Below are 19,427 nucleotides of genomic sequence, written 5' to 3' on the forward strand. Positions count from 1 at the left end.
CAATATGGAGACACGCCTTAACACATAACAATTTATTTAGTGATAAAAATATATACAGTATGTGTGAAATACGCACCTCATATCTACATTTCTCTTAGAACAAACAACCAGATATTTATTGGTCTAACAACTCGAGGCAAGGCAAGACAGGCACTGCACGTACTGAAGACGATTCAGGCGGACTCGCAACAACAGCATCAGCCGTATAGTAATGGGTATAATCATTTATTTATTGTATGTTATCTAAAATAACAAATAATTATTATGTGGTAATGCCATGGTAATGGTGTGGTCAAGGGCCCAACCTTTTCTGTTCTCTTTCACGACGCAGCTGTTAAACCTTTTTATTACCTTTTTTGTAATAAGAACATCCATGGTTTTTTGATTTGTATTTTTATATTCATATGTTTTTTATAAGTGTCATTCTTTCCAATATTCTCATTGTGTGAACGTGTTTTCTATTTATTAAATTATTTCAATAAGTATATTCCACGGATTTTACTCCTATATTAATAGGTTATGAGTGCCCGTACTACGCTGCGAAATAAGTTTAATAAGTACGAGAAATATGGATTCTCCATCGACGTCTACACATACTCATCATATAACGTTCTCGAAGCTACACGGAAGCAAGAACTTCAATAACTGGTTATTCAGTATTCAGTGTTTGCTCACCGATCAAGGACTCTGGGAGGTCTGTACAAAAAAAGACGAATTGACAGACCCCGCAGAAAAGCAAAAAGACGCTCGTGCTCGAGCAAAGATATGCCTGTCCTGCAACGAAAACGTGTATCCGGTAATAAGGTCAGCTAAAACTGCGTATGAAACACTGCAATGCCTAAAAAAGGCTTATGCAGATAGCGGCCTGACAAGAAGACTGGCTTTGATGAGGAAGTTACTATCCAATAAATATGATGGTAACATGGAAGAATATGTGAACAAATCGTTGGCTACGCAACAGGAACTCCAAAGCATTGGCGCGTCAGTCGAGGACGAGTTTCTGGCTATCGTGATGCTCGCCGGCCTGCCAGAAGAGTTTAAGCCATTAGTGATGACCCTGGAACACGCTAACATCGCTAAGATAACATCGGAACACGTCGTGACGGCTCTACTAAAGGAAGATTCTCGTGCCGTCAGCGCTGCATCCGGCAGTACCCAGCCTGCACCTGACAAACAAGGACCAGCAAACGTGCTGCAAGCCCGCTCGTCGAAGACGAAATCTAAATTATTTTGTAAATATTGCAAAAAGTTAGGGCATGTAGTTTCTGAGTGTAGGAAGAATAAGAACAAGAATGATTCGACGACCAAATCATTTAATACATCTGAATTCACGCTTTCATCTAGTATCATTTCTCTCTCCTCGCTCTTTTAAAATGCCGTTTGTCAAAAAAGGACAACCATACTGTTGACAAGGTGGACTTCAAATCAAGTGTTGCCTTTCTTGATGCGCCCAGGCAAAGTATATGTGCGTAAAAGCGTATATGTGTGCTCTTTTAGGGAAAAGTCGATTTTAATCATGTTATATATCGATAAACGCTACACAGCGGAACGAAATAGCGATTAATTGAAGCTTCAATATCTTCGTTAAACATAAACATAATTGAAATGCTAATGGATAATTAATATATTATAATATAATTCAATTATTGCGGAACACCTATTTTAGGAGGTATTTATGTATTTTAATTAAATATCTGAACTTTCCCTTGGTTCCCTGCTGGGGCGTGACTATAAAATTGTGATCTGATAACCACAATAAAGAATAAAAGCGTTTTTGGTCATTTTAGGTATCGTTAAGCCTTTGAAGGAAAATTAAAATTGCAAGAAATGCCGATAGTTTATCGATATGACTTTATCGACATGGCTACAGCAACGTGGGCCTCATTGTTAATCGTACACTAAACAAAAGTGGCAACAGTGACAGCTCGCTGAGACACCGTCTATATATATATTATGTCTATGGGTGTGGTAATGCAATAATCAAGGCCCCTACCTTTATTGTTCTATTTGACGGCGCAGCAACTAGTATCATTTCTCTCTCCTCGCTCTTTTAAAATGCCATTTGTCAAAAAAGGACAACTATACTGTTGACAAGATGGACTTCAAATCCAAGTGGCCCCTTTTTAGGCGACCCAGATTGTACATGTGTGCGTAAAAACGTATATGTTTGCTCTTTTAGGGATGTGAAAAGTCGATTTTAATCATGTCATATATCGATAAACGCTACACAGCGGAACGAAATAGCGATTAATTGAAGCTTCAATATCTTCGTTAAACATAAACATAATTGAAATGCTAATGGATAATGAATATATTATAATGTAATAAAATAATTCAATTATTGCGGACCACCTATTTTAATAGGTATTTATGTATTTTAATTAAATATCTGAACTTTCCCTTGGTTCTCTCCTGGGGCGTGACTACAAAATTGTGATCTGATAACCACAATAAAGAAAAAAAGCGTTTTTGTTCATTTTAGGTATAGTTAAACCTTTGAAGTAAAATTAAAATTGCAAGAAATGTCGGTAGTTTATCGATATGACTTTATCGACATGGCTACAGCAAAGTGGGTCGCTTTGTTAATCGTACACTAAACAAAAAGTGGTCCCACTGACAGCTCGCTTGGAAGGGATCTGTATATATTCTTATATCTATGGCAATAATACCGCATGAATAATTTCGACTTTGACAATGACATCTCATGTCAATCCCGAATTGTGTCAAATTTTTTAGTACCCTGGATGCAAGCTCTTTAAGCCAAATCTCATAGAAAAAGGGGCAAGCTATGATGGCGCAATCTAGTGCGTAATCTATGCAAACCTTTGACAGTTGCATTGAGGTTATCTTGTTGAACAAAACAAACACAATATCGCGATTAATTTTGTTGTATTTACCTACTTCTTACACTAGTTGTGGTGATTGGAGTAAAAAAGCGTAGTGGTTGACGTCATGGATTCCTGCCGCTGCTGCCTGCGGTGTGCTCCGGACAAGGACCTGACGACGCCGTACACACATAACGGCAAAACGGAGACATTTTACGATTTGTTCAAAGAATGCTTCGATATTCATGTAAGTTATACAACTTTTTTAGTTGAGAACAACATATTCAAGGTCAGAAACACATTAGCGGCTACTATCGGTAATTTTGTATAGTCATAGTATTTTTTTATTCCTATTTATATTAATGACATTATAGTAACTATTTGGTATGCAGTTGGTACTAGGCGGCTCGGGCTCGTGCGGCATCTGCTGGGCGTGCGTGGGCCGCCTGCGAGACGCGAGCGACTTCAAGCTGCAAGTGCAGCGCAGCCAGGCGGAGCTGCAGGCACTGTTTGCTAAAGGTTAACTTAAACAACTAATTTTAATAGTCTTGACTTAAAACTCGTTTCTTCAGGGGTCCAGTTTTCAAAATAAAATTACCATTACAGTCTATTTCTACTTGAATTTATTAAATAAACACATATAGGTATATAGGGTACCATTTGGTGTTAACAAAGAACACATACGAGTTTTTGTTACTTTCTCAGGTTTTATTCTAGTCATTTGCCGCGACCTCACAGAGCAAGCATATCCGCAAGTCAAATTCCTCATGCACAAAACAGCCAGTGTAGACGTGTCTCTGCCAAGCAAAATTGCCTCGCACATATGCTTGCTCTGCGTGGACCTGGCTATTGATTTTTAAATACTTTTTAACAAAATGATATTAAATGTGTTGTTCGGTAGAGTCTGCGGTCAAGTTAGAGCAGACTGATGATGGCGCGGACGATGACTCTGTGTTCGAAGTGCTATGTAAGTACTTGTCTATGGACATATTTTATTCATAAAACTATTAATACAATCCTGTTTTCTTTGTAACTGCTATGTCCTTGTGTTTATAAGACCAAGCTAACTTTGCAGTAATCGATAAAATGTAGTGTACAATGCTTTTTGCTTCAGATGAAGAACCCATTGAGAAATCAGAGTTGGTTGGAGAAGAGGCGACCCATGAACTCATGGGTATGTACATATTTTTATACATACATATAAGTGTACCCTCAACTGGCTTAAGTAGCCATTTGAGGGTAAATTTTGATTACTTTTGTTTAAGTACCTAAAGAAACAGAGTATAGTGTGGGGGACAGTATAAAATGTAAATGTTCTAAATTTTTTTTTAAATAAACTATTTGTATTTGTGCCGAGCTGCTTTTATTGTATTGTCTTCGATTACCGCGATAGTTACTAGGGTTCGAAACGTCGGGATGTAGTATGTATTCAATATACGCGATATAATCCGTTTCAATAGTTTTATTTCATGCTTTTGTTCCAGATGTAGACCCCCTCGTCAAGTCGGAGACGGATGATGTTACGAGTGACGGCGACTTAGCGGCGGGTTAGTACGTTCACTACTATTATTTTATCCTCGTCTTTTGCTACTAACACTAACACAGTAGAATATATACACCGTGTTTTTATTGAATTCCGTTAACTTCGGGGTATGATTAAGAACGTTTAAGAGAACTAAATGGCATAGTTAATTTAGAAAAAAAAAAATTTTTTTGGCTTTTTTTAAAACAAAAAAATAATTTAAAAAAATAATTAAATGTAGCATATAGCGTTGTTGTAACACGGGCATTACATTTAACTCAACCAAACAATTGAAATCTGTGACATATCAATGTCATTTCGAACATCGATCGACCGAGATTGTACTTAAGTTTAGTAGCAAATGTATGAACTCATTCTAAACACTAATCAATATGTAAACCGGCCCTAAGGCAAGTGTACACGCTTATAGAGGCCTTATAGGAAAAAAATATATTATTGATTATTTCCGAAATGGAGTTAATTAGAATATCGGTGTCTTTGAGAAAGTTACTTGATTTAAGCTCAGGAATGCACCCTTGAAATTAACGGAATACAAAAAAAACACGGTGTATATTCCAAGTTCAAGGAACATCAAATATTAAATTTTTAGTCATTTTTATCTAAAAAAACCGAAACTTTAAGTATTTGTATGAATTGTAGTAAGTGCGTTATATTTAATAAACAGTAACTTGGCCAACTTTTCTGGATCTAGCTAGACGATTCGTTATAGGTAATGACGAAATTACTTAGCACTTACGCCGCCGCGCCGGTAAGACGTTCCTGTACAGACTTGTTCGACATCCGCATCCGCATAATCTTCGCATCGATTTTATGCGGATGCGGATGTTGAAAATAATGCGGATGTTCCGCGGTTGCGGATGCGGATATTCGCAACATCCCTGATCCGCATACCGGACGCCACTTTTTTTAGCGGTGGCACATGAACCGGGTACCCACTATTTTTGTTACAACCTGTATTAGATACCCGTAAACAACTGTCACACGTCCGTATAACGCTACCCGGCGTCCGTATATGAATAATTGAATAGCTATTGTGCGTCCGTATATTATTATGCAACTCTAATGAAATGACCGCAAAAATCATTACGGGTAACGAAAACTGGGTACCTATTTTTATTAATTTTTGATATGATTTTTTAAGGTACTAAAAGGAGGGCTCAAACCAGAAAACCGAAGACAGAACGGAAGAAACAAAAAACAAATCAAGTTGAAACAGTTAGCGCTCAAGGAGGGTCCCAAAGAGAGGCTCAAGAAGAGTTACGAAGAGGGGCTAAAGGAGAGAAACAGTTAGCTCTAAGGGATGCCTCATTAACTTCGAGCCTAACAAATATTTTAGGATCATTTTTTAAAAAGTTTGAAGAGAGTCCGCCTAAATCTATTCCGACTACAAATGTGCCTCCAAGCGATGCCGCATTACCTTCAAACTCAACCCTTCTATCGGGCCCAGCAGCAGATCCAAACGAAATATCCAATCCTTCCATGTATATATCAAACTCATTCGATTCTTTGCCCGCTCTACCTACTAGTCTCAATGGCATTACGAATATAAATCTTGAAAATCTAGATGAAGCAGAACCTCCTGTCTTGTACCTAACTGGAGATCTTGAACATGAAAATACGAAGAAAGATTCCACTCCCGGCTCAAGTACTAAGGTAAATGTACGCTTCACCGAACCATTTATGAGTAAACTTCTTTTTTACAAGCTTTTATTTAGTATCACCTGACCGTTGTCTGTCTGTCGGGCTGTAATCAAATCTTGCAAGTTAAATTTGATCCACTTCCCGGTTTCCGATTGAGCTGAAATTTTGCATGCATGTATAAATCGGATGACAATGCAATTAGCCGGAGAGCTAGCCACGGAAATAGGTATGCAATTTATAGAGCAACGAAATCCCTCTAGTTAGTGTGCCATACTATCATTATTAATGAATTCGGGAGCCTGGCAGCTGTTCAGTGGTGGGTGCGGGAGTGGATGAGCAACAAAGGGGTTGTAAAATCAATTGAAGGTGTGCAATTTATAGAGCTCTTAGTTTGGTGTGATATAATAGCTAATTATGTATTTAATTCAAATATAACAATGCCAGGCGTTTTATTTGGGGGAAAAGTAGTGGCAGGTGATGAAAATACACAATCACTTGTGCGCCTGCAGGAAGATCACGAGCAAATTGCACTGTCTGTATGTCTTCTACTTTTCCTAACACTTGCCTAGACGTGATCTTCCTGCAGGCGCACAAGTGATTGTGTATTTTCATCACCTGCCACTACTTTTCCCCCAAATTTATTATTATTAATTAATAATGATAGTATGGCATACTAACTAGAGGGATTTCGTTGCTCTATAAATTGCATACCTGTATCCGTGGCTAGCTCTTAGACCAAATATGGTACCATCGAGCTGATCTGACGATGGAGACAGGAGGTGGCCATAGGAACTCTGTGATTGAACTACGCAACCTAATTGTGTTAGGGGTTTTTAGAATTGTCTCGATGAGTATTAGTTGTCTGTCGTAAGAAAAGTACAGTCAGCGATAAAAGCTTGTACCAAAAATGTTTTTTTTTCCAAAAACTTTTGCACTTTAGTCTAACACTGAAAGCTCATATTTTGAAGGGCAACTGATTCAACATAATATACGTTGCAATTTAGAACGCTTATGAGTTTGGCGTGCTTTTTAATATACAACGCAAGCAATATATCTGCTCTAAATATTATCGGGTTTCATTATTTGCCTTTCGTAAGTTTACATTATGTCTTTGTGTATGTATAATATTAACTTTATAAAAGCTTTAACCAACTTACACTTAACTATGAACGATTGTTAACAGGCAAGCATCAAAATGAACACTGCTAAAAAGAAAAAACCGTACACATCCATTCAGTTACAAAATGCTATATCAGCTGTTAAAGATGGCATGGGTATTTCAGAGGCATCTCAAAAATTTTGCATCCCAAAAGCTACCCTTCATGACAAAGTTCATAAAAAATATCCAGAAGATGCAACTCCCGGTGCGCAAACAGTGCTAAATAAAGAAGAAGAAAAACAACTTGTGACGTGGATACTCTATTTAAGTGATGCCGGGTTTCCAATAACAAAACCGAATCTTATTAATACTGTGAAAAATTTGGTACAAAATCTAAAGAGGAAAAATTCTTTTAAAAATGGCACACCTGGACGGCATTGGTATGAGGGATTTATGGCCAGACACCCCGAGCTTTCAATGAGAGTATCACAAAATCTTACAGCACCAAGAGCAAAGATTACTGAAGAATCTATTCGAGCCTGGTTTGATCGCATAGATAGGTATTTCACAAAAGAAAACTTAAAGGAGGTTCTGGCTGATCCGCGACGATTATTTAATTGTGCAGAGTCAGCCTTTAACCTTAGTCCACAAAGTTCTGTCATTGTACAAAGCAGCAATAGAGTTTACAGCAAAATTGCAAACGACGAAAAAGAGAGCTTGACAGTATTGATGACGGTATCTGCGGATGGGAATATACAGCCACCATTAGTGTTATTTAAGCGTACGCCAACAACAAGCATTACCATGCCGCCAAAATGGGGTTTCGGTCGATCAGAATCAGGTCGGACGACCGGAGAGACTTTTTGTGAATACGTAACAAACGTTTTCTATCCTTGGTTGATTGGGCATAACATTCCTCTCCCAGTCATTTTGTTTATGGATCACTCATCTCATATTAATTTGCCGCTATCCGAATTCTGCCGAGAAAAAAGAATTATCTTGATCGCTCTCCCATCAAACTCAACACATCGTCGCCATCCGCTAGATGTTGCAGTTTTTCCTCCTTTAAAGCACCTCTGGAAAGTGTATAGGCAAACAAATAATCCAAATACGGAGTTAAAAGAGGAAGATTTCGCGAAAGCATTGGACCAGTGCATAAAAAAAGCTTCATTGAAGGATGCAATTGTAAGTGGATTCAGGACCTGTGGTTTGTCCCCGTTTAATCCAGATAGCAGTGACTACAATAAACTTATTAAACATGTTAAAGAGACTGATAAAACAACCGCAAAAGATAACGACAAAGACAACGAGCTGATAAAGCCAACGAGGGCACCAAGTACCTTCCTTGCAGGAGTGGAAAGGAGGATTCCAGGAAATGACCTTGAAGAATTCCGAATGAGTGGAGAAACTTGGCTAGTTTCTGAAAATCATGGTTTGTTTTAATTTTGAAAGAAGATTAATGAAGAATGTTTACTCGAATCCGATCACGATGAAACACTAAACGTAAACATCGATCTTCTGGCAGGGGTGCGAAACTCCTGACTTCGGCCGAACTCGGCTCCGCTCGGCTCAGCATTGCTCCGAAAAATTATTAGAGTTAGCACCACTCGACTTCCTTTTGCGTGCACGACCACAGCACAGATAAGGTAATCACTTGAATTTTGACAACTCTAAATAGCCGAAAGGGATAGTGCTATATATTAGAAAGGGATAGCATGATTCGACCCTGAACCGCTGTCAATCTTCGGTTTTGTAGGAAGTTTCCTTTCTGTACGGCAGTACTATTATTTATTCTGTGCTTCTGGACAGAATTGATTTAGACTGCAGTACTGACTGGTTTACTAATTCCAACGTTTTAAATTTGGAAGTACAACTTGATGGAGGCTTAGCTCTTGATTCGGATTTGTCTTGTCTAGCTCTAAACTCCGGTCAAGACAAAACTGACAAGCAAACTGGCGTCATGATTCCACACCATACTACGGTAAGAAATATGCAAATCTAGACCCGATCCGTTCTCATCCCGTTAAAACAGTGACTTTAGAAAACATGACAGCTTTAATTACAGAATAAATCGAATACTTAATGTATACGATATTTATGTCTAAAATAACATTAATAAATATAATTAATGCCGTGATTTTGATCTAAAATGTATATTCTTATTTGATTTTAGGTTGCTTTGAGCCGCTGCGAAGATAGAAGCATAACAGAAATGGAAAATATTTCACTAAGAAAATTTAGTTCGGAAAATGATACAGCCGAGGAAACCGGAATTAATGAAGAAAACGTATAGTGTATACAACATTATTTGCGGTATTTGACGTCTGTCACTCACAACAGCAATACTACGTAAAATGTCTTGCACATCGAAATCACAAAGTAAAACAACTGCACTGCAAACGTTTCCGTTCTACGTCTTTTTTTTTTTAATTTTAGGGTTGGCCGGTCACCATCGTTATGAATCAGTAGTAGTCTAAGTAAATCGATATGAATTTTTCATTTTTCTTTTAATAAAAGTAAGGAGAAGGTGGATAATTAACTGTAAATATGGATATATTTATCGTCACCTAACAGACAACAAATTTGACACAGAAATAACATAAATAAACTTTAAAATAGATCCCCAGTTAGTTTAGATTTTGACGATGGGTGCGACCTACTCGGTCGGTGTATTAAATGCATTTACCTTGCGGGAAAACCATATAATTCTAGCTTTATTTAAATCTCAAATAAAAATTCATTATACGTCACATTTCGATACCTCAGTCTACGTGCCATCCAATCGTAATCGCTTGCTGTGACAATCGATTTGGGTTAGTTACATCTCTATACACGTCAGTCACAATGTGTCAAATAACGCAAATAATATTGCATACAGTATATTTGTAGATGTTTTTTTTTTCCTTTATTTGTCAAAAAACAATCAAGACGATTACTACATGTGGTATCTTTCAGTTATTGTACCTATAAAAAACAAAATCATTATGAATAAAGGTCTTGAATTTATATGACTCGTTTGCAATTATTTAAGTTCAAGTTCCTACTTAATTTTTAACAAAGGATTTCATCACATAGGTATATCAATTCCCAAAACAGTGTGGCTACCACCAGTTCGGCGTTGACATAAAAGCTAGCGTGAACGACTGAACGTGACTTACTTTCTATGCATCTCGCTCGTAATGGTATTAGTGGGAGCGAGATGTATAGAAAGTACATCACGTTCACCCTAGCCGTTATGGCAGTGTTGACACTGTCATGCAGTTACGAGTACAGGTAAGGTATTTTAATAAATAAATGCAGGCGTTTATTTTATACTAACAATAAAATGATATAGCCGAAAGGGATAGTGCCATACATTAGAAAGGGACAGCATAACTTGTCCCTGAATCGCTATCAAACTTCGATTTTGTAGCAAGTGACCTTTCTGTACGGTAGTACTATTATTTATTGTGTTGCCAGTAGGTAACCAAAGAGTTTCAAGTAGATGCGTCTCGGTCTAACGACTTGATAAAGAACTTCTTTTGCGGTCAATTTAATTTTTTATAATGTGTATCTTTTGGTGCTTTTGTAATTGGTCCTTCCGTCTACACCTGTAGTCGCAATGACTGCACTTGTAGTTCTTGCTGAGTTTCTCACCTGTGTGAACCCTTTGGTGATCCAGTAGTCGTCGTTTTTGGATACATTCGTAATCGCAGTGTTTACATTGATAAGGTTTTGCCCTAGTGTGCAGTAACTGATGGCGCCGTAGGTTCGCTCTATTTTTACATTTGAAATCACAGCTTTCACATTTAAACGGCTTTTCGTCGGTATGCGTCTTCTGGTGTGTTTGCAAGCTCTCTTTCCGGCTGCACTTGTAATCGCATTGGCTACATTTAAAGGGTTTCACCTCAGTATGTTTCATCTGGTGACGTCGTAGGTTACTTTTATCCCTACACTTGTAATCACAGTAGTTACATGTGTATGGCTTTTCACCTGTGTGCATCAATTGATGACGTCGCAGTTCTTGTTTCCGACAGCATTTATAGTCACAATTCTTACAGCTGTAAGGCTTATCGGTATGTATCTTTTCATGTTCCTTTAAATGACCTCTATGTCGAGCTTTGTAACTGCAATGACGGCAGCTCCATAGTTTTTCCACTGTGTGTCTCTTTAAATGAGTTCGCAACCTTTTCTTATCAGCTGTTGTATACTCACATTCAGCACACATGAAATTAGTAACACCATGTTCGCTTTTCTCGTGCTCCAATAAAAGCAATTTCGTTTGGAATGTAAAACTACAAAAACCACAAGCAAATTGTTTGGAAATTAAGTGAGTTTGTTGTTTATGCTTATTTAAACTAGACTTGTTTGGGAAACATTTGCTGCAGTGTTCACAGGTGTATGATTTCCCTTCAGAGTGAATAGTATTTTCCTCATCGCTGCAGAGTCGCTCGAGCTTCACTGGACTAATGTCTACGGGTTGCTCTCTGGCGTGGGCAGGCACGGAATCGGAACCTACAGGCAATACAAGAACAAATTAAATTAGGTTAGCTGTAAAAAAAAACTGGTAAAAAGCCGATTACTAGTATATATAAATAATGATATAAAAGTATTTCTGTCTACAGAAAACTTAAATTACCGAATACTACGTGCGCTAAAACTAAGGGCCACACCACTCTAGCGTCTTTTAAGCATCGGCTTCTAGTCAACGCTGCGCAGTTACGCCAACGTTGCGTCGAACAACAGCCATCGATTGAGTCTACTACTACTGACTAGACGCCGACGCTAGGGAGACGCTAGTGTGGAGTGGCCCTTAGAAGCGATAATTCTTGAAATATGACAACTGTATACATATTTCACGGTCAAATAGCAATTTTTCTATAAATTTACCGTTTAACTGAGGCGGTTGTTAAAAAGTTATTATAATCATCTACTGATAACCGATTATGTGGTTTGCTCGAACGCTGCCCTATGGTCGGTGTCAATTGTGACACTAGGATTGGCGCGGCCCGTACTGTCAGACGAGCATCGCCCGCCATGGCTGCGTCGGAGTGTGATTTACTTGAAGCTACGCCTGTTTTCCATGTTTTATGTATTAAAACCTTTATTTAATGATGTATGGTGTTTTCTCCTCTAATAGTTCAGAAGCGCGATACGTAATTTACGTCCACAATATATTCTGAAAGGCAAAAAGCCAGTAATTCATCCGCTTATTGTTGCTAACCAAATGAACGCCGGTTCAAGTGATTTTACTATTATATTCGCACCATTCATCATTGAATAATATAAACAAATCTTTGGTGAAGCCTTGTTAAGGCATATTTGATGAAGAAAGTTATTGATGACGGTGTACGTACATCACCGTAGTTCATGGCGTCATAACCACACTTGCCCAATATGAGAAGAAACAAGAATAGTTCGAATACGACATTTGGTAAGCTATATCGTGTCGTTTCAATTGTTGGAACGATGTCCAAGCCACGTAAGTTATAAAAATGATCTATGGGTAAGTAATCCAAAAACTATGTGCCATAGTATCAAATCTTGAATATCATTATACAATCAAGGAAAATCTGTGAAAGGTTGTCGTATCCACTTACTTTTGCACATATGCAAACAATTTACAGCCTAAAATATCAGCTATAATGGCATACAATCATTCATCATAATTATTTAGTCTTAGAATATGCAAAGAAAGGCAATAATCAGAATTACCATTATGATTATGAATGCCAGCTAGACTACTGCAATGACATTATAATCACACCATAATATTTATTCTGGACCCCAATTTTATAAAAAATCATATAACGGAGACAATGTTCGTGAACATGTCAAACAGTGTCGGTGAACGTTCAGCGCAGAAAGTTCTATCAAGGTATTTATTAAATTGCTTATGAAATTTATCAGTCATAGTGGTTTGGCTTATGATGTACTGTTGAGTTTATGTTTTGATATTTGTAGCCCAGTCAACGGAGTCGCTGAGTACCAGTAAGCTACGTCACGATTCCCTTTAACCGACTTGCGAGCTGCGCGAAGATGGAAGTGATGTGGTGCTACTTGCTGACCTTCGTGGGCGAAGGTTTTTCGTCAGGAGGCCGAACTGATAACCGATTATGTGGTTTGCTCGAACGCTGCCCTATGGTCGGTGTCAATTGTGACACTAGGATTGGCGCGGCCCGTACTGTCAGACGAGCATCGCCCGCCATGGCTGCGTCGGAGTGTGATTTACTTGAAGCTACGCCTGTTTTCCATGTTTTATGTATTAAAACCTTTATTTAATGATGTATGGTGTTTTCTCCTCTAATACTACGGACTGGTTAACGACTTGGCTGCACGCCGTTAATTTGTATCGTTAAGTAAAAAATGTAGGCAAGTTTTCAGACATCAATTAGGAATGTCAGACTTTTACTGATGATTTTTCTAAGGGAAAAATGCCGTGGGCCCACATTGAGATTTGATCCTTATAAAATAAGGATAGAGTCAAAAAAGTCTGGTCAGCATGCGTATTGTGGTGGTAAATAAATAAATATTATAAGTCAATTTTACACAGATCGACCTAGCCTCACAGTAAAAATTTAGGTTTTTTGCCACCCTAATTACTGACATGAATAGGAAGCAAGACTGTAAGAGGTTATGATCTCACTTTAGTAAGTTCGCTTTTTAAGAGCATTAATTTCATCCTACAGACGGCATCTCATTTCTAAAATAATACATGGAAATAAAACGAACAAATACACTGTACGAATTAGCGTATATTCTCCTAAAAATAACTTATAAATTAAAATCTACATTTTAAAAGTAAAACATTTTTAATAAAAACGTTATTAGATAATGATAAAAATAAGTTTATTGCACACAACACACACATAACAATAAAGAATTGGTGTGACATCGGTTGGTTGTATAAACTTAGACCAAGATAAGTTAGCAACGATTTTGATAGCACACGCAGTGCCAGTGTTATTATAAACGTCAAACTTCTATGAAATTATGACGTATAAATAACACTTGCACTGCGTGTGCTATCAAAATCGTTGCAGTCTTTGTCAAACTCTAGCAAAGTTTTATTTCTAAAATACATTAATTTAAAGGGGTCCCCGCACTAGGCTAGGCCTGTACCGCGGGAAACCAAATAAGCATTTATATGTCATGTGTGACAGTTGCAATATATAGAAGAAAATATATGAATTAAAAACATAGTCATGAACAAAAAAAGACCGCAAAAAATTGGTTTAATTACTGGATTACAGCATCTAAAGTAATTTTACTTTTTTTTTTGCGTTCTTATAAATTTGTCCATAAGTGTAGGTACCAGTGGCGGCGCGTCAAACATATCCATAGGCTTGGAGGATATAACCAACGGAGACGCCATGTCTAAAATTTTCGGTACAAAATAGTCTGCCGTTTTTTGCGGGGGAGGGGCACATCAAATGTATTGGTACGTCATGTCAGATAAACGTCAGTCCATACATATGGTTGACATGAGGTTGACCATTGGCCGCCTATTTTCGACAGAGGGGAACGCCTGTTAATGGCGGCTCCATTGTTAATTACTCCGAGTCCATAGGCAAGCCGGGGCAAATTTGGCTTACATATTTCCTTTACAACTCTGCTCAAACGTATAAAAATAGGCAAGCCGATGGGAATCGGCTTTTATGTACGCGCCGCCACTGGTAGGTACATTGTTTTTGCGTTAGTGAAATAAACAATATTAAATTACAGTTTTACAGAAACTACATTCCGTACACAGATTTAGACAATGTTAATCTTAAACTATCTAGAAGTAAGTTTTTTTAGTAGGTATTGCAAGCAAATTCTCGCCACTACAGGCGCGCACACACACACACACACACCGGCAAGATACCGGGAAAAACATCACGACTATACTGAGCATGCATTCAGGCTTAGTTTAATAAGCAAGAAAGAAAACGCATCATGCGTTTCATGTGTCAGAAATAGTAATATTATTGAAATTGTTATTATTTATTTCAGGCACAAATCCCATACAGCGTAATTGCAATAGTACATTACTACAGAGGCCGGGACAAAAGGGGTTGCCGGCCGAAGACATATAGACGGCCGAGCGAAGCGAGGCCGGATAGGTCTGAGCGCGGGCAACCCCATTTCCCGCCGAGGTATGTATAGTGCTTTTCTCAAACATGCAATGAAATAAATAAAATAAAAAATCCACGAAACCCATGTTTTATTTATAGAAAAAACTAAAAGTAAACTACACCCAAAATATAACTAACACGTACCTATATCTTTATCACGCGTATGTTTTACACGAGTCGTGTATTTTTACTACCCGTATATTTTCATGTATCTTTGATTTTTTCGCCTTGTATCCGTCTGACTGCCGTTTTCGTCACATAAGTTTACATAGTCTTTCATGTTGATATCATGTTTCACATACATCGTTGCTTTATGCATGGAGCAAATAAGTATAATTTCCAGTGTTCACGATTTTGTAGTTACTTTCATTTCTTTAAAATATGCCACAAAACTGTTTCTAATAAGCTGTAAGCCATTTTTCTTAGATTCTAAAATAATAAAATTGCCATAAGCAACCATATAGATACTTCGTCTTTGACTTGGCGGCAGAGGCAGCAAGTTATTTAAAATCAATTCTGGTTACGCTGCCAATTCCAACTCCTACGATTACAATTAAAATTAATTTCATTATATTGTCGGGACTCATATTTAAGGTAAAAAAATCAACAACGCACCATAAATCCAATAAAACAGAAATACAGAATGAAAATTTTTCAACTTTGCCTCCATAACAATTTAAAAAAATAACTACGCGTGTTTGAGTAGACCTTTTTACCGCTCACGTTTAGATGAAATATTTTAAATGTATTTATTTGTGTAGTTAAATTTATAATTTAAAATTACAGAATTTGCTTCATAACGTATTATTTATTAAGTTCATGTTGATTTTATACAAATAAAACTGCAAATTGTAGCAAACATTGTTTTTGTTTTTTTTTTTATAGGCGTAGTGGCAGAGTGTCATTACGAACCATAAAGCAAATACTGCCTCTAGTTTTTTTTAATGGCTGAATGCCACGATGCTGTGTCACAAATATCTGTGAAATGGAAATTAAAAAAGAGGACTTTGCCGGCCTAGGCCTGCAAGATTTGTATGAAATTCCATTAAATACCTCTTGTCCTAGCCGAACCTGAAACGTCATACTTCGCAGCCTATTATAAGGAACATAACATCAATATTTCATTGCATGTTTGAGAAAAAATTGTTATTTAAGGACCTATATCTACTCGTATGTTAGTGTACAATGAGTAAAATAATAAATACCTAAAACTAATTACTACCATTTTTCTCAAAAATGGACGGCAAAGGCGACTTTGCCGTCTAAAAAATAGGTCGCGAAGCGCGTAGTTTATGGTCAGTCAAAAATTAAAAAGTTAAAAACATTGCAGTCTCGATTTTGGGACTGCAATGTTGCATACAAATTCCATTATTTGTCGAGTTCTAAACTTTTTAAGATTTGAAATGGCCATATCAAATGAAGGCACAGGCCCATTAAACAGCCAAACCGATGATTAGTACCGCGACTATTTAGTTGTCTCAAATAGGTTGGCGTATTTTCGGCAGAATATACGTCACGATCCTCAGCATTGAGAGAACGACTGATGATGACCATTTATTTTGATGATGCGTTGGGTATATGTAATTGGTTCCAACGCCTCATCGCTTAGTTACGATTCATAAGAGCTTGTTGGCCTACATGAATAATAGTTATTTACGATACAAGTGCGGAAAAGAGGAAATTCGAAACGAGTGGCGATAAATTAAAACACGACCGAAGGAAGTGTTTTAAATCGACACGAGTTGCGAATTATCTATTCGCACGTGTATCGTACGTTTTACAGTACATATGGCCCTTTAAACTTTTGACATCGCACGAAAAGTGCTATTTTACGCACTAGTGCAGAAAAATAGGACCATATGTACTGTAATAGTACATTTCGATGCTAGTGCGGAAGGTATGTCATTACTTCACGAGTACCGAGATATCTTGCCACGAGCCGCAGGCGAGTGGCAAGACTCGGGACGAGTGAAGAATGACATTTCCGCACGTGTATCGAACGACGTTTTTTAATACAGTTGCGAAAAAATAAGAAAAACATTGTTAATCGTACACTAAACAAAAGTGGTAACAGTGACAGCTCGGTTAGACGTCGTCTTTAAGTATATTATATCTATGGGCGTTTGGCAGCTATTCCGTTCCATTCAGTCAACTTATTATGAACGGAATTTTCAATATTGAATATTAAAAAATAAACGTGTTATAATGATGAAGAGGTAAGTAATTAAATATGAAATATGTAATATTTTTCGTATTCTTACATTAACGGTAGGTTTTTATGCTGATAACGACGTTTAAAGGAAACTAATATTAACACTCATCAATAAGTAGTCGTGAATTGGAACAAGTATAAATTTAAAAAAATTGGAAAAGTAAAAAGCACTAGTTCGAGATAACCAACTTTCCGCACGCTAAACAGCTACGTAAAGTAGCACTTTTTGAGCAACTGTATTAAAAAGTATATTTTGAGTTTGAGTTCATCAGTGGGCTGTATACTCTCACGACAAATCGTGTTATAAATCGGTTTTGTTAAACAGTGATTCAGTACGTAGTAATAACTATTATGTTATACACTAAGGCTGTTCACCCGGATGTTTCGCTTTAAAGTGTACTTGTAAACTATTTTTATGCGCACACATGTACTCGCAGAACCTGCATTTAAACGGCTTTTCCCCTGTGTGTCTCCTTTGGTGACTATTTAAATCATTTTTACGTCTGCACTTATAGTCGCAATATTTACATTCGAAAGGCTTTTCCCCTGTGTGACCCATCTCATGAGTTTTCATGTTGGTTTGATCACTGCACTTATAATCGCAGTACCTACACTCGTAAGGCTTCTCCCCAGTGTGTGTCATCATATGTCTTTTCAATACCGTTTTCCGCGTGCACTTATAGACGCATTTATCGCAGCTGAATGGCTTTTCCCCGGTGTGTATCCTGAGGTGAGACTTTAAGTTGGAGTTTATTCTTGTTTTGTAATCGCAATAGCTGCATTGGAAAGGCTTCTCGCCGGTATGCGTCATTTCATGTTCTCTCAATGCAGATTTGTATTTGAAATTGTAGTGACAGAAACCACACTTGAAAGTGTTGCCGGTATGCATTTTTTCGATGTGTTTTTTCAGAAGAGTTTTCTTGGGGGATGTTCTTCCACAGTCATGGCATTGGTAGCGTGGAGGGGGTGCTGGCGGGGGGTTCTGACGTAGTTGGTGCAGGAATCGACCGACGCGGCAGGTGGCGGCCTCCAGCTGGCGTTGGCTGAGCGGGAACGGCGCGCCAGCATCCTCTGCTGCAATACCATATTGATTGTTGACTTTTTTGTAAAGCTTCAAAGCATGAAGTACTAAAGAATTGATTATTTTTCACTGCACCAGCTCGTAAAGGCTCTCTTGATTGTTCAAAAACTGATAAAAAGTCACATTTTATCAAAAGTGAAGTGTTGCAAAGTAATTTGAAGTAAATTTTGAGTTGTTTCCTTATGTTGGCTGGTAGAATTGACTTTTAAATGATGATTTTGTTTAATTTTAGTATTTTCCTCGCGTTTCAAAAAAATGTTTCACTCGATGGCATTAACTGTTTAACCTTCGTGCCTCGTAACCCTCGCAACACTCAAGATTCCGTTTTTCCAACCTTTTGGAACCAAAATTTCACTTTTGGTATCTTTCGCTTGCTCTGGTATCAATATTAGCACGAGCGGTAAAACGACCCCGTCACCCGCAATAATATGTAACTCTTCGAAGACCGCAAAAATATGTGACACACTCTACCTACAAATAAGATCGTGTCAGATATTTTTGCGGCCTTCGTTGTGTAGCATATTATTGCAGGTGACTGTACACATCACAAGGTCTCGGTATTGTTATCGTCAGACTAAGAAAATGCGTAAATGTGTTCGGAACCCGGGCCATGCTTAATTTCAATATTTACTACCATAACAGGGGTGTTAATATGGGAGCATTACGTAAACCTATGCGTAGGGGGCGCCTCTAGCACAAACAGTAAATGAAATAAACCTTGACGCATTAATGCCATATTAATCGTAACAAATAATCTGTGAAAACTTGTCAATAAACTGTTTAGCATAGTATATACAGGGTGGCTAAAAAAGAAGTGCATTTCCGTTGCCAGGGAGATTTTGGGATTTTACTGAGCAACTTTTACTATGGTACCAACCCCGAAATCGCGAAAGAATTGTCTGTTTCATACATTTGGGCTGGTCCATTTTC

The 19,427-nt window shown here is 37.7% G+C and overlaps 2 protein-coding genes across 2 annotated transcripts; one reads left to right on the plus strand and one right to left on the minus strand.

Moving 5' to 3' along the window:
• Positions 1-568: 568 nt before the first annotated feature.
• LOC134674175 (uncharacterized) lies at positions 569-10,114 on the plus strand. The gene is made up of 9 exons (XM_063532231.1): positions 569-1,232; positions 2,942-3,072; positions 3,218-3,344; positions 3,727-3,792; positions 3,940-3,999; positions 4,310-4,372; positions 5,510-6,021; positions 7,193-8,754; positions 9,282-10,114. Exons 1-8 carry the CDS (start codon positions 569-571, stop codon positions 8,549-8,551), a joined length of 2,982 nt encoding a protein of 993 aa, XP_063388301.1. The 3' UTR covers positions 8,552-8,754; positions 9,282-10,114.
• Positions 10,115-17,777: 7,663 nt separating this feature from the next.
• On the minus strand, positions 17,778-19,423 carry LOC134674176 (gastrula zinc finger protein XlCGF7.1-like). The gene is made up of 2 exons (XM_063532232.1): positions 19,408-19,423; positions 17,778-18,490 (listed from the first exon to the last, which is right to left on the minus strand). Exons 1-2 carry the CDS (start codon positions 19,421-19,423, stop codon positions 17,778-17,780), a joined length of 729 nt encoding a protein of 242 aa, XP_063388302.1.
• Between the last annotated feature and the right edge of the window lie 4 nt (positions 19,424-19,427).

The sequence above is a fragment of the Cydia fagiglandana genome, chromosome 19 (assembly GCF_963556715.1).
Source record: "Cydia fagiglandana chromosome 19, ilCydFagi1.1, whole genome shotgun sequence".
Classification (NCBI taxonomy): domain Eukaryota; kingdom Metazoa; phylum Arthropoda; class Insecta; order Lepidoptera; family Tortricidae; genus Cydia; species Cydia fagiglandana.